Below are 12,795 nucleotides of genomic sequence, written 5' to 3' on the forward strand. Positions count from 1 at the left end.
AGATCCCTTTCTCTTATGTTCCTGTGATAAGTATGTCAGCTTTCACACTTGTTGATCATTTAACTGTTCAGTATCTCCCCTCCTGCTTCCTTAGTCTTCTGAAAGGAATTTTTCAACAAAGGAAGTCAAGAGTCATATTTTGGCAGAATTAGTATTTAAATATAAAAAAGAATACTCTTATATTAGGAAAGTATTGTACATCTTTTGTGTGGTGGGGTGGTATGTATTGTATGTCTATGAAAACGTCAGTTTTACTCTTTTTTGTCACTTCTGTTTTCGATATAACTCAGTCATGTAATTGTAAAATAAAAGTGGTCTTCATTGATTAAAGTAGATTTAAAAAAATGTTTAATGTTTCAGTTTTAGGTATCAGTGTAGAGTGCCAAGGATATTTTTTTGAGCCTCTCCCTGAAATTATACCTGTAGTAAAAAAAAGTCTTTGCTAACTAGCTAAAAATTGCTACCCATTAGGATTTATTAGTGAATTATAAGCATATGACCAAAAATTGTCATTTAAAAAAGTCATATTCTTATTTTTAAATTAATGTCAAATGAATATAAAGTGTTAAAAACCTTTAAAAAATTTCCTTCCAGGCTGACTGTATATCAGAAAGCATCAACTTTTCTCGATGGACCCATTCATCTAATGAAATATGCCTATACTATTTTAAAAAGCTTTGTACTTCATCATAGAAAAGTTCATACCCCCAGATGAAAATGAGGACATTTGAGAAGGTGATTTAAGGTGTGGACATTTGAGAAGGTGATTTAAGGTGTGGACATTTGAGAAGGTATCCTATCAAATTAGTAAACCAAAGGAAAATTACTGAATAGATTAATCCAAAACACTTACTGTTTTTTAAACGAAGAGGATTTCACCTTGACAGAAAAACTTTTATTCAATATGTATTTCCTGAAATTAAAGAGACAAGAATAGACTGAAAGGAAAATAGATTCGTAAATAAGCTACGTCAGCTCTATCCTGCTGAGGATAGCTCAGTGATGTTAAATCCTATACAAATCCCTGGTTGTCTTCCTACAGACAAGACTGTTTTTTGATGGGACTGATATTTAGAGAAATAGGACCTGTTGGGCATTCAACTCCTTGATAAAACTTATAAGTATTGGCCTGAGTGGCTTAAAAGAGGAAATAAAGAAGTTTTCAACTAAATCCAAAAGTGCAGTCATTTTCTTTACTGCTGTTATTTTAAACACTTCTTCATAACCATTGAAAAAGAATCGACAACTATAAGAATTGACAACTATTTTAAAAGATTAAAGAAAGGCAGATGTCTGCAAATAATTCCCCTCCATCAGCCCAGAAGTCTGTCTTACCTGCAGCTATTCCTGCTGTGCTTCCAACTGCTTCTCCGTGTTCAAGTCCTAAGACAGGACTCTCTGCCCGACTCTCTAATGGAAGCTTCAGTGCACCATCACTCACCAACTCCAGAGGCTCAGTGCATACAGTTTCATTTCTACTGCAGATTGGCCTCACACGGGAGAGTGTTACCATTGAAGCCCAGGAACTGTCTTTGTCTGCTGTCAAGGATCTTGTGTGCTCCATTGTTTATCAAAAGGTACTGTACATGCTGTTGTCAGTAGTAAATAATATTGTTACTGATGCTTTTCTATAAATTATACATGTACCAGTGAGTTAAGAAATACTGATCCATGAATAGTTTATTCTGTGCATTTTTGGAAGAGTTCTAATGGCCTCTGAGGCTAAAGTCTGAAATTTCAGAGTCTAGCTAATTGGAACATATATCCCAGATTTCAAATACATTTATTTGGCTGGATGCAGTGGCTCATGCCTGTAATCCCAGCACATTGGGAGGCTGAGGCAGGCAGATCACCTGAGGTCAGGAGTTCGAGACCAACCTGGCCACCATGTTGAAACCCCGTCTCTACTAAACCCGGTCTTTACAGGTGGTGGCAGGCACCTGTAATCCCAGCTACTCATGAGGCTGAGACGGGAGAATCATGGGGAGTGGGGCGGGCGGCGGAGGTTGCAGTGAGCTGAGATAGTGCCACTGCACTCCAGCCTGGCACGGCGACAGAGTGAGACTCTGTCTGAAAACATAAAATAAAATACATTTATTCTATCTTTGAAGTATCACTCTTCTGTTTGTCTCTTAAGAGCAGGAAAATCTGTATAGAGTCAAGGCGGCATAAGAAATCTCATTTGTTTTCAGAGAAAACAGGAGGTAGAGGGTACAAGGCCCCCTGGGACTCAGTAGCTAGCTGCGGAGTCCCATGTCCATACTTTGTTATCTCTAGGTACCGTGTGTTCTGGCCTCTCTCTTTTTTATATCCATTTCCTTCTCTTTAGATCTTGATTATTTTTCAGGACGTTCAGAATCTTCCTAAACTGCCATTTAATATAGGACCATGCTCGCTCTCTGTCTTTTTAAAAAATAGGTAAATTAATTTTGAATATACGACAAAATATTTGAAAATTCAGGGTGGTTTTATGTTTTTTCTCATTCGCCCTCCTTCCCTGTACCGTGCCATTTTCTTAAGGAACTTTAGCTAAATATCTTTAATAATCTCGATTTGATGGATGAGGTTAGTATGTTTTCTGTGTTATCAAAACAGTTCATATGGGTTGTATGAATTGGTTATATTTTATTTTTAGTAGATTTTACTGGATTTTCAAGCATGTTTCAGATTTGTTTCAAACAAATTGTAAACTTTCTATTTGCAAAAATCATCTCTCTCTGGGAATTGAGGCTCTTCATCTTTTGTTTCAATTCTTTATGCTTTTTATAGTCTATCATTCATTATCTTCTGATGTAAAGTAGTTACCAATCCAAAAAATGTTATACAGTTTGTGAAAATGACCTATGCTGCCTTTGTTTTAACAATGACTTGTAAATGTGGCTTAAGTTATTCCTAAGTAAGAATAACTTTACTTCTGTAGACCTGTAGAACCTTGTATCCTTCCGTATCTTTGCTTTTAGTTTCCCTTTCATTATCGTTTAAAGAGTTTTTTTCAAATACTTTTGCAACTAGATTGTAGTTTTTTTATTTAAAGATAATATTTAAACTTAAATACATATTTGTAACTTAAATATAATGTTCCCTTTTTATTTGAAACCATAGAAACTCATAACCAGTGTTTTGATGAGTCTCTATGATGTAGTTTTCAATCTTTGGAAATTTCATTTACTGATTTTTCGCACAGTTTTTTAATTGAGAAAAAATTGTATATATTTATTAAGTACAATATGTTATTTTGAAATATGCATATGTGGTGTAATGCCTAAATTGAGCTAATTGATTTACTTCTACAGAGGCTTACCAATTTTCTGCAGGATTATTCTAGAATCAGTGTTACTTCATTAATATAAATGTGAGGAGAGGGTCAGTGGGTGAAATTCTTGGAGAACTAGCTTAAAAATCTTGATCTGTGAGTAACTAGCGTGATGTCAAGGAAATAGGATATAGCTTAAAAAGGATAATTCAGTGTAAATTTTTTACAAATATAAAATAGTTATTGATTGTGGATATAGCAGCATAAAATCGATATAGTAAACTGAATTTTATTGCAGTAAACTGAATTTTCCAATGACTCTTGTAGGGGAATCATTTTTCCTCAAGAGGAACTCTCCCCATTCTCTCGTGTTTTCTAGTCTTGTTGAGTGCAGTTTTCTATAAATGTCAGTTGGGTCAATTAGTCGATAGTGTTCAAATCTTCTGTATCTTTATTGGCTTCTTTCTACTTTCTCTATCTTTTCTTGAGAAAGGACTGTTGAAATCTCCCAACTATAATTGTAGACATGTCTGTTTCTCCTTTCAGTTTTATCAGTTTTTTTCTTGGATTTTTTGAAGCTCTCTTATTTGCAAACACATTTGGGACTTTTACAGCCTTTGATATATTGATCCCTTTTTCAATATAATTTTTCAAGATCTTGCTCTGAAGCTTACAGATGCTCCTTGGCTTACAATGGGGTTATGTCCTGATAAACCCATGGCAAGTTGAAAATACTAAGTTGAAAGTGTATTCTGATTTATGATATTTTCAATCTGCTGTGAGTTTATCCCATTGTAAGTTGAGGAGCTCCCTGCACGTGTATCCATTTTGCACCATTGTAAAGTCGAAAACTTGTATGTCAAATCATCTTAAGTGAGGGACTAATACTTGGTGTTAATCATTCTTTTCATAAAAAATTAGTATTTGCATTGTGGTATCTTTTCACATGCTTTACTTATGACCTCTCTGTTTTCCTATGTAAAGTAGGATTTTTGTAGCTTGTATGTATTAATAGTTGGGTATGCTTTTTAGATTCACTCTGTCAACTTCTGCTTTTTAAGTGTTTAGACCATTTCTATTTAATACTGTTATCCATATAGAAAACGTGTTTAAATAGATTGTTTGGCTGTTTTCTATTTGTCCCTTCTGTCTTAGGTCCTTTTCTGCCTTTTGAATTACGTTATATAATTCCATAGTACCTCCACTACTGGTTAATTATACTCTTTACAGTGTTTTTTTTTTTTTTTTTTTTTTTCCCATCAGTTCCTCCAATGCAGGGGTCAAGGGTCAGCAATCTATATCCATAGTCCAAATCTGGCCCACCACCTGTTGTCAATAGAGTTTTATTGGAACCCAAGGTGCTCAATCCTTTGTATCTTGTCTGTGGCTGCTTTCATTCTGCAGCAGCAGAGTTGAGTAGCTGTGACAGAGACCATATGGCCCACCAAGCCTAAAATACTACTGTTTGTCCTTTTGTAGAAAATGTTTGCAAACCCCTGCTATAGTTTATATAATATGCATCTTATCAGAGTATCTTCAAACAATATCATACCACTTTATAATGTAATATATACCTTAGAACAGTATATTTCTGTTTTCTTCCTGTCATTTTTATATTTTATTTCTACATGCAGTCTATTTTTGTTATTCATAGTAGTTATATTCTGTAAAGTCACTGGGAACACCGAATTAGCTAATAGTGAACCGTTGCTCCTAGTAGGACCTAGTGGAACCTTTGTTCCTAGTGGGAGGATAGTTTCCTGCAAGCCTCTGGTCACAACATTTTCGTCAACCAATAAATACATAATCTTGTTTTATGGGTTTCTATTTGAAGACACTTCATTTAATATATATAGTTGATTCATTAACATTGCACTCACAGCTAACAGCGCTATTACTCATACCTGAATGAAACTTACTGTCCCCGTAAGGGACATCATAAACTTTTTGCACTTGAGAACGCTAGACAGTGCTTCAGCACTGTGCTTCGGCGCTGTTTTAAACAGAAGACTTACTAACAAAAGATGAAAAAAATGCAGAAAACATGGCACTAAATAGACTGTGAAAAGGACTCTTATTTACACTATAAGAGCTGAAGCAAGAAGGCAGAGCTAAAACAAGACTTTCACTTGATGTAGTATGATAGAAAAGCTGTGTTTGCCTCTGAGCTGTGCCATGACAACATCTGAAATAATACATTGTTTTAAATTTTTTTCACTCCCAGCCTACTGAACCAAGCTCCTTGTCAAATATTTCCATGATTCAGTAATTTTTGTTGAAATAGTAAGTTGGTTATAATCAAATGAACAAACTCATAACATATATTTTGTCAAATGCAGGCTTTATTTCTGTGTTTGTGTCCATTTTTTCCCAACAAAATCTTAATCCAGTCTGCTTTTGAACAGTCCACAAGATTTTCTGATTATCATTGAGCATTTTCTGGTTAGCTTTTTCAAAAATTGTAGGCAAAAGGTTCAAAGCTTGTTTTGTCATATTTACGGAAAAAAAAAAAACCTAGTTTTAAAAAATCTTTCACCATAGGCCACATGTTACAAGTATCAGGATGTTTATAAACTCCATGCATGTGGTTGCAAGGTTATATGCGTTTTAAATGTGGACTTGATTTGTAACAGTGATTTTTCAACCCAGGCTGCACTAGAGAGTAACTAGGAGGTTAAACTGGTCCTTCCTAGACCAATTAAATCAGGTCCTTTGGGAGTGGAGCGTCTGTTTAAGAGTTCTATGATTCTAATGAGAGCCACGGTCTAGAACCTCTAGTCTAATGGAAATTTAATAAGCCTAAGGACCAGATAAGTAACAATCTGAAGATACATTTTTTTCAAATATTGAAATAGTATGTTTTGTCCTATGAGTGCCATCTCATTTTCCATATACTGAAAATATACTTTTAAAAAAATCTTATAATTAAAAATTTCAGAGAGGTCTGCAGCTGATTATAGACTAATGCGATAATTGCAAATTCTAGATAGATTTTCATTCTCCCTGGTGGCAGTTTGCAGAGAGCTAAATAGTGTTATACATTTTCCTACACCTGGGTGCCATTATCTGTTATGGCTTTGCTTCAGTTGAACAAATATTTATGGTGCACTACTCCTCAGTCACAGTGCTAGATAACTGTGGAAGCTCCCAAGATGAAACACAAATTCCCTGCCCCTGTGATTTATGCTCTAGAAAAGATGATGAGCAAATGGCAGATTGCCCTAATATAAGGTAGATGTAAGTCCTGAAATAAAGGTACAATATGATAAAATGACTCAGGAAAGAGAACTATCACCTTGTTGGAACTATGAAAGCATGTTTTCAATCCTACTTTTTGCTTGCCATCACCAACTGTAGTACTTCACCTGGAGAAATAAGCTTTTGCTGGTACAATTCCTTGCTACTACTTTCTGATAGCTTGTAGAAGGATAAAGCAAGATACCTTTAACATCCTCACTAGTCTGTGAGACAGCAGATACTAGTCTCTTTATGCACATATAGAGTCTGCTTTCTTTTGCATGGTCAAATGAAAAGAGTTTTGCGATTCTGCTTCCTAGTGGTGCTCTAAATTTTATTTGTGTTAGAACTAGTTATTCAAGAAATTCGTGATAATCTCTGCCCTCTTCACTCTACACTGGTTAACTGGGCAGACATTCGTAGTTGCCAGCAATGAACAGGTGACAGAAATATGTGATTGCTTATGTAAGGTATTATTGCAAGATTACTTACAAAATAATGCTGATGAATCTCTGATCTGTGGTCCAGATTCCTTTCCTAAGCTTCAGACATGCCATGTTCTATCTTTTAACTAGCCTTGAACACCCTTTCATTGCCACATGCTCTGCTTAGACCTCCAGCAGTTTTTTTTCTGTATAAATGTTGGCATCCTATCCAACACATTGTATTTTAACATTCATAATGCTCATTGTAATTGTCCCTTTTCTTGACTGTATCCACTACAAAACTAAGCTTTATGATGCCAGATATCATGGCCACAGTAGGTGCTCAACGAATATTCTTTGGTTGAATAAATAAAGGAAGGAATTAATATGAAGCAGTATAGTGTTATAGTTAAAACCACGAGTTTTGGGATTAAACCGGAGTTCATTTCTACCACTTATTAGTTGTGTAATCTTGATTACTTATCTGAAAAATGAGGTTAAAAATAGCACTCATCTCTCACCATTGTGTATGTATATTAAATAATGTTTCTAAAATGCTTAGCCCAATACTTAGCAAATAGTAATCACACAGTATATGCTAACTTATCAATATTAGTATGTATTAATCTGATCTTAGTGGTTTCCAAACTCAAAAGAAAACTTAAACTATTACACTTTGAGGTCCCTCTCTCTTGAAAATTTATTGGAATTAGCCAGTGGTGATCTAGAAATGACTGAAAACTGTTATCAACTAAGTTTATGTTAATTTTTGGATTTGTGCTTTATAGAATATACAGATATGTCAAAACCTATTTTCTACTCTGTAGAAGACAGCTGATTCCTTCCTTGATCTGAATGGGTACTCACAGTTTTCTGTTAGCTTTACTAATTCTCCTTTTATTGGTACAGAAAATTAGAGGTTAATGGTGTATCAATTATGTGATTTATTTTATCTTCTGTTCTTGGGCTGCATGTGAAAACCTGTGATTTCTATATTAGAATATTTTGGTATAATCCTCAGGGCATAATGTGCTGCCTTTTTTTTTTTTTTTTTTTTTTTTAGTTGGAGTCTCGCTCTGTCGCCACGCTGGAATGCAGTGGCGCGATCTCGGCTCACTGCAACCTCCAACTCCCGGGTTCAAACGATTCTCCTGCCTCAGCCTCCCAAGTAGCTGGGATTACAGGCATGCACCAACACTCCCAGCTAATTTTTGTATTTTTAGTAGAGACAGGGTTTCACCATGTTGACCAGGGTGGTCTTGATCTCCTGACCTCATGATCCGCTAGCCTTGGCCTCCCAAAGTGCTGGGATTACAGGTGTGCGCCACCATGCTTGGCCAATACGCTTCTTTAGATTAATGGTGATTGCATATGTGACTTAAGAATCTTATAATTTTGAGGTCAGCTGATTTAACTAGTCAGTTAATTACCATTGTTGAGCAGTGAGTAAGTAAGCATGCTTTTCTGTATTTCTGTGCCCTTAGGCTGTTATTTGAGATATTCCTGCATTGTATACACATGTCCAAGAATTAAACTGCTAGAAAGAGCCCATAGAGTCAACTCTAAAGGGATAGGAACAGTTAAATGAAATTGTATAAGCTCTTTTGATATCACAAGAGGTACAGGAAAACTAACCAAGAGTGCATAAATATCTCCATTAGGAAAAAATGATTTAAAATATTTAGCAATAATTATCTTTAAAAAGGGGTAAGTCCAAATATAAATAAAATTTAAATTTTTGAAATTTTTTTTAAAGACCTTGTAAAATGAATGTGTCTTATTATGTTCCTGAAAAAGGAAGACTGATAGTATGTAATTTTTATTTCTGCAATTAAATTTCTTTCCATTAAAGATTTTTATTGGTATTCTTTTTACTCTGATAGTGTTACAGTTTATCTGGGGGAAAAATAGTCAAGAGCATTAATTTAAAAATCTGAAAAATAAGAAAGAGGAGAAAAATAAACCTACAATAACTGAAGTTATATACTATCTGAACAGAAGTAGATAAGCACAAGGTACTTTTAGGTATGCCAAAGGAGTCATGAGAAATTAAAAGGAATCATTTTTCAAAAAAAAAAAAAAAACAGAGCTTAGAAAACTAGTTTTAAGCAGTTGAAGGAACATTAACATAGCCCTTCACTTAATACCTGACACCAGCTGGGCGTGGTGGCTCATGCCTGTGATCCTAGCACTTTGGGAGGCTGAGGCGGGTGGATCACCTGAGGTCAGGAGTTCGAGACCAGCTGGCCAACATGGCAAAAGCCTGTCTCTACTAAAAATACAAAAATTAGCCAGGTGTGGGGGGAGGTGCCTATAATCCCAGCTACTCGGGAGGCTGAGGCAGGAGAATCTCTTGAACTCGGGGTGGGGAGGGAGAAGGTGGGGGTGGGTGGTGGCCAAGGTTGCAGTGAGCTGAGATTACACCACTTCACTCCAGCCTGGGGGAAAGAGCAAAACTCCGTCTCAAAAGAAAAATATGACACCAAGGTAAATTTCAGTGATTAAAGGTTAAATGTGGAAACGCAAAAGAAAATTTGTATATAATGGAATTGACTATCAAACCTCTGAACAGCAGGCAGCTCACTTTCAGATCAGTAAAAGAAAACACGAAAAGATCAGTTTAGAGATTTTATTAAAAATTACAATTACACATATGTGAAAGTAAAAGCAACAAAATTGGGAAAATGTTACCGCAAGTATTATATAGGTTCATGTCTTCTTTCTACATAGAGCTCATGTATTGGTAAGAAAAACTGTAATCTCAACAGTTGGTCAAATGATATGAGAGTATGTTTTACAAAAAGATTAAATTAATAAACAAGCATGCAGGAAGATGTTCAAAACAGTTTTAAAATATAGTTTAGGTATTGTGTTAAGTTGGGGAAAAATGAAATTGGCATTCCCAGTGTAGGGGAGAGTATGGTAAAATTTCATGGAAATAGAGAACAATCAATGATTCAAGGCTTATAATTTAAAAACTAGATTAAATGTTAACAAGAATATCATAAAACATATACACTGAGGTTTTTCTCCCAAGAAAATATCTCTATCAGATCATTTATAGTTGAGCTTTGCTTAAAACTTGGATATGACCAAAAGCGTTCCCTCTTCGAATTTCATCCAATTTCATTATACACCCCAAGGGTGGAATAGGGTAGAGTTTCTTTTATTGTTGTCGTCGTTGTTAGCATAGCCAAAACTTAGCTTCCTTTTTTCACAGCTTTGAAACCCTTACAACATTTATGATACATTGATTAATGCTGTCTTATTCATCTTTTATCCTCAGAGATGTCTTACATTTAGTAGACATTTGGTAAAGAACACATACCTGCTCTTCTAAAAACATACTGGAAATACAGTTTTAGTGATGAGATGATTTATAGTTATTAGAGCTGAAAAGAGATAGAAATGAGCAGATAAGCATCAGTATTCTTTCCCATCTTGTTTCATGTATCCAGTGCCTTAGTTGTGCCCAAGCTGATCCCACTAGCGTAGATTGTCAGATAGTTTGTAGAGCTTGTTTTTCCTAGGATTGTGCAAAAGGCCAGGGGTTATTCTAGAATGCTCTGAAATTTTTGAAGTTATTTATTTCCTGAGGACACCAATGAACTTTTTCCTTATTCCACAGAAGAATGTGGATTAGGACTTTGGACTGTTCTACTGGCAAATGTTGTAGTCTCAGTATTTGATTTTAATATATAAGATCAAGTTAAATGGTTTTGAACTGACGAGATTTTGACCCCCCGGGGACATTTGGCAATGTCTGGAGACGTTTTTGGATGTCACAACTGGAGCAGGGGGGCTTCCAGCATCTAGTGGATAGAAGGCAAGGAAGTTGCTATGATGCACATCGAGAGCCCCATACAACAAAGCATTATCTGGCCCCAAATGTTAATAATGCTGAGGTTGAAAACCCCTGAGTTAAACTGATGGAGTAATAGCATTTCTGAAGTTTGGAGAAATCTACAATGTCTCTGTCTTTTAGTACTATTGTAGAGGCTTAGTAAAATAGGGAATATGACTGTCTCCTGGATTAAAATCTTACAAATGTGAATTGCAGCTTGAGGTCTTAAACAGGATTTCTAGTTTTGCCTGGGCATTTTTGTTTTTGTTTTTGTTTTTGTTTTTGTTTTTTGAGACAGGATCTTGCTCTGTCACCCAGGCTGGGGTGCAATGGCATGATCACGGCTCACTACAGCATTGACCTGGGCTCTACTGATCCTCCCACCTCACCCTCCCTAAGTAGCTGGACCACAGACTCCAGCCACCACAATCGGCTAATTTTTTTTATTTTTTGTAGAGATGGGGTTTCACCATGTTGCCCAGGCTGGTCTCGAACTCTCGACTCAAGCGATCCCTCCACCTTGGCTTCCCAGAGTGCTGGGATTACATGTGTGAGCCACCACACCCAACCCATTTTTGTTTAACAGTGCATAGTTTTTATTGTGAGTATGGATATAGTTAATGTGAATTTTTAACCTATATATATAAAGTTTCTATATGTTCATATTGTTTTATAAAGCAAAATTAACAACAAACAGGATCTTGCCTTCTAGAGGTTTATAAGCTTAAGGGAATGTGTTTTTACTGATTAAACCCGAAGAACTAATGGGACTGGGAATCAGGAGAATGCAGAAGGCAGACAAATCTGAGCAGCAGGTAGAACTGGAATTGAGCCAAACAGAAATTTCCTGATCAGATCACAGCTGGGAGGCCACTTACCATGATTACAAGGGAGAAAATTGATACTGAGGGAGTAGGCCAGAAGCCTTGCCCATCTTACAGTGATTGTTCATGCTTGGATTTTCAACTTTGAAATTACATTAACTCTGTTACTGGTGTAATATGTTTAAAAAAAAAAAAAAGAATCCAAGGAAGAGATAACAAGAGTATATTATGCCATAGCAGAGTTTTGGAATCAAGGAGAGACACCTGGGTTGTAGTTGCTATTCCGCTACTGATGATAGGCCCTTTTCAAGTTACTTCTGACCCTCAGTTTTCTCAGGTGTGAAACTAGTGTCATAAAGTCCACCTCCATAGAAGAAGAATGGTGGTTAAATGTAAAGCCCCAGTAGTGTCTGGCACATACTTAGTGCTCAAAAGTAATTAATACTCATGATTTCAAAATCTGTTTACATATGGAAAAATCACTGGTTTTGTAGTGGTCTTGAAGTCCCAAAGCCTCCCATTAGGTAGCCTGCCAACATGCTTACATTGCTTTGCTCTTGCCTTTTGATTTTAGCATTTAACATATTTAAAAAAAAAAAAAAAACTATAAAAAATAGAGATAAAGTGTTTATCTCATTAAAGGGCGTGGATTACTTGTTTTAAGAGTTTTGAGGAAATTAAGAGTCTGTAGCAAGTGCTTTGCACAATTTCTGATGCATATTGACTGCACTCAATAGTGCTTCTCTACCTTGCTTTCGTATTGCTAAGAAGCTTGGAAGATACCACTATAACGCTCCTGCTACTGTGTTAATTTGTTGAATGAACATAGTAGATATAATTGGAGTGAGAAAGGAATTGGCAGACAGCAATTCATTTTAAGTTATAATGCTGTTTACAGAAATTGGAATTATTCTTACAAAAGCAAATTGCCTGCTTTTAGCTGATTTAAAACATTTGGTTTTAGTTTTGACGATTTACGTGACACTAGACCTGAAGGTTGTTGCTTATGTGGCCTAATTTAGGAGTTATTTTGGTCTGTTCTTTAACTGCATTGCCTCTGTAGATACAGATTGGGTATAATTTTCAGGTTATGCAAAAGTAGACTGAAAACCCCAGCTGTATCTTTTGTTGTCAAAAAAACCCAGTCGTCATTCTGTGTGTGTGTTTTTTTTTTTCTATCCATTCTTTCTACTATAGCTGTGTTGCAGCTGT

At 35.8% G+C, this 12,795-nt stretch overlaps 1 protein-coding gene across 1 annotated transcript in view; it reads left to right on the top strand.

The window, feature by feature from the left end:
* The first annotated feature begins 758 nt into the window (after nt 1-758).
* The window catches only part of PRKD3 (protein kinase D3), a 77,836-nt gene continuing 65,799 nt past the window's right edge, over nt 759-12,795 (top strand). The window contains exon 1 of the mRNA XM_011967631.1: nt 759-1,577. Within this exon, the coding sequence (XP_011823021.1) occupies nt 1,290-1,577 (288 nt within the window). The 5' untranslated portion in view covers nt 759-1,289. The remainder of the gene's footprint in view (nt 1,578-12,795) is intronic.

Source organism: Mandrillus leucophaeus, unplaced genomic scaffold, assembly GCF_000951045.1.
Source record: "Mandrillus leucophaeus isolate KB7577 unplaced genomic scaffold, Mleu.le_1.0 Scaffold805, whole genome shotgun sequence".
Classification (NCBI taxonomy): domain Eukaryota; kingdom Metazoa; phylum Chordata; class Mammalia; order Primates; family Cercopithecidae; genus Mandrillus; species Mandrillus leucophaeus.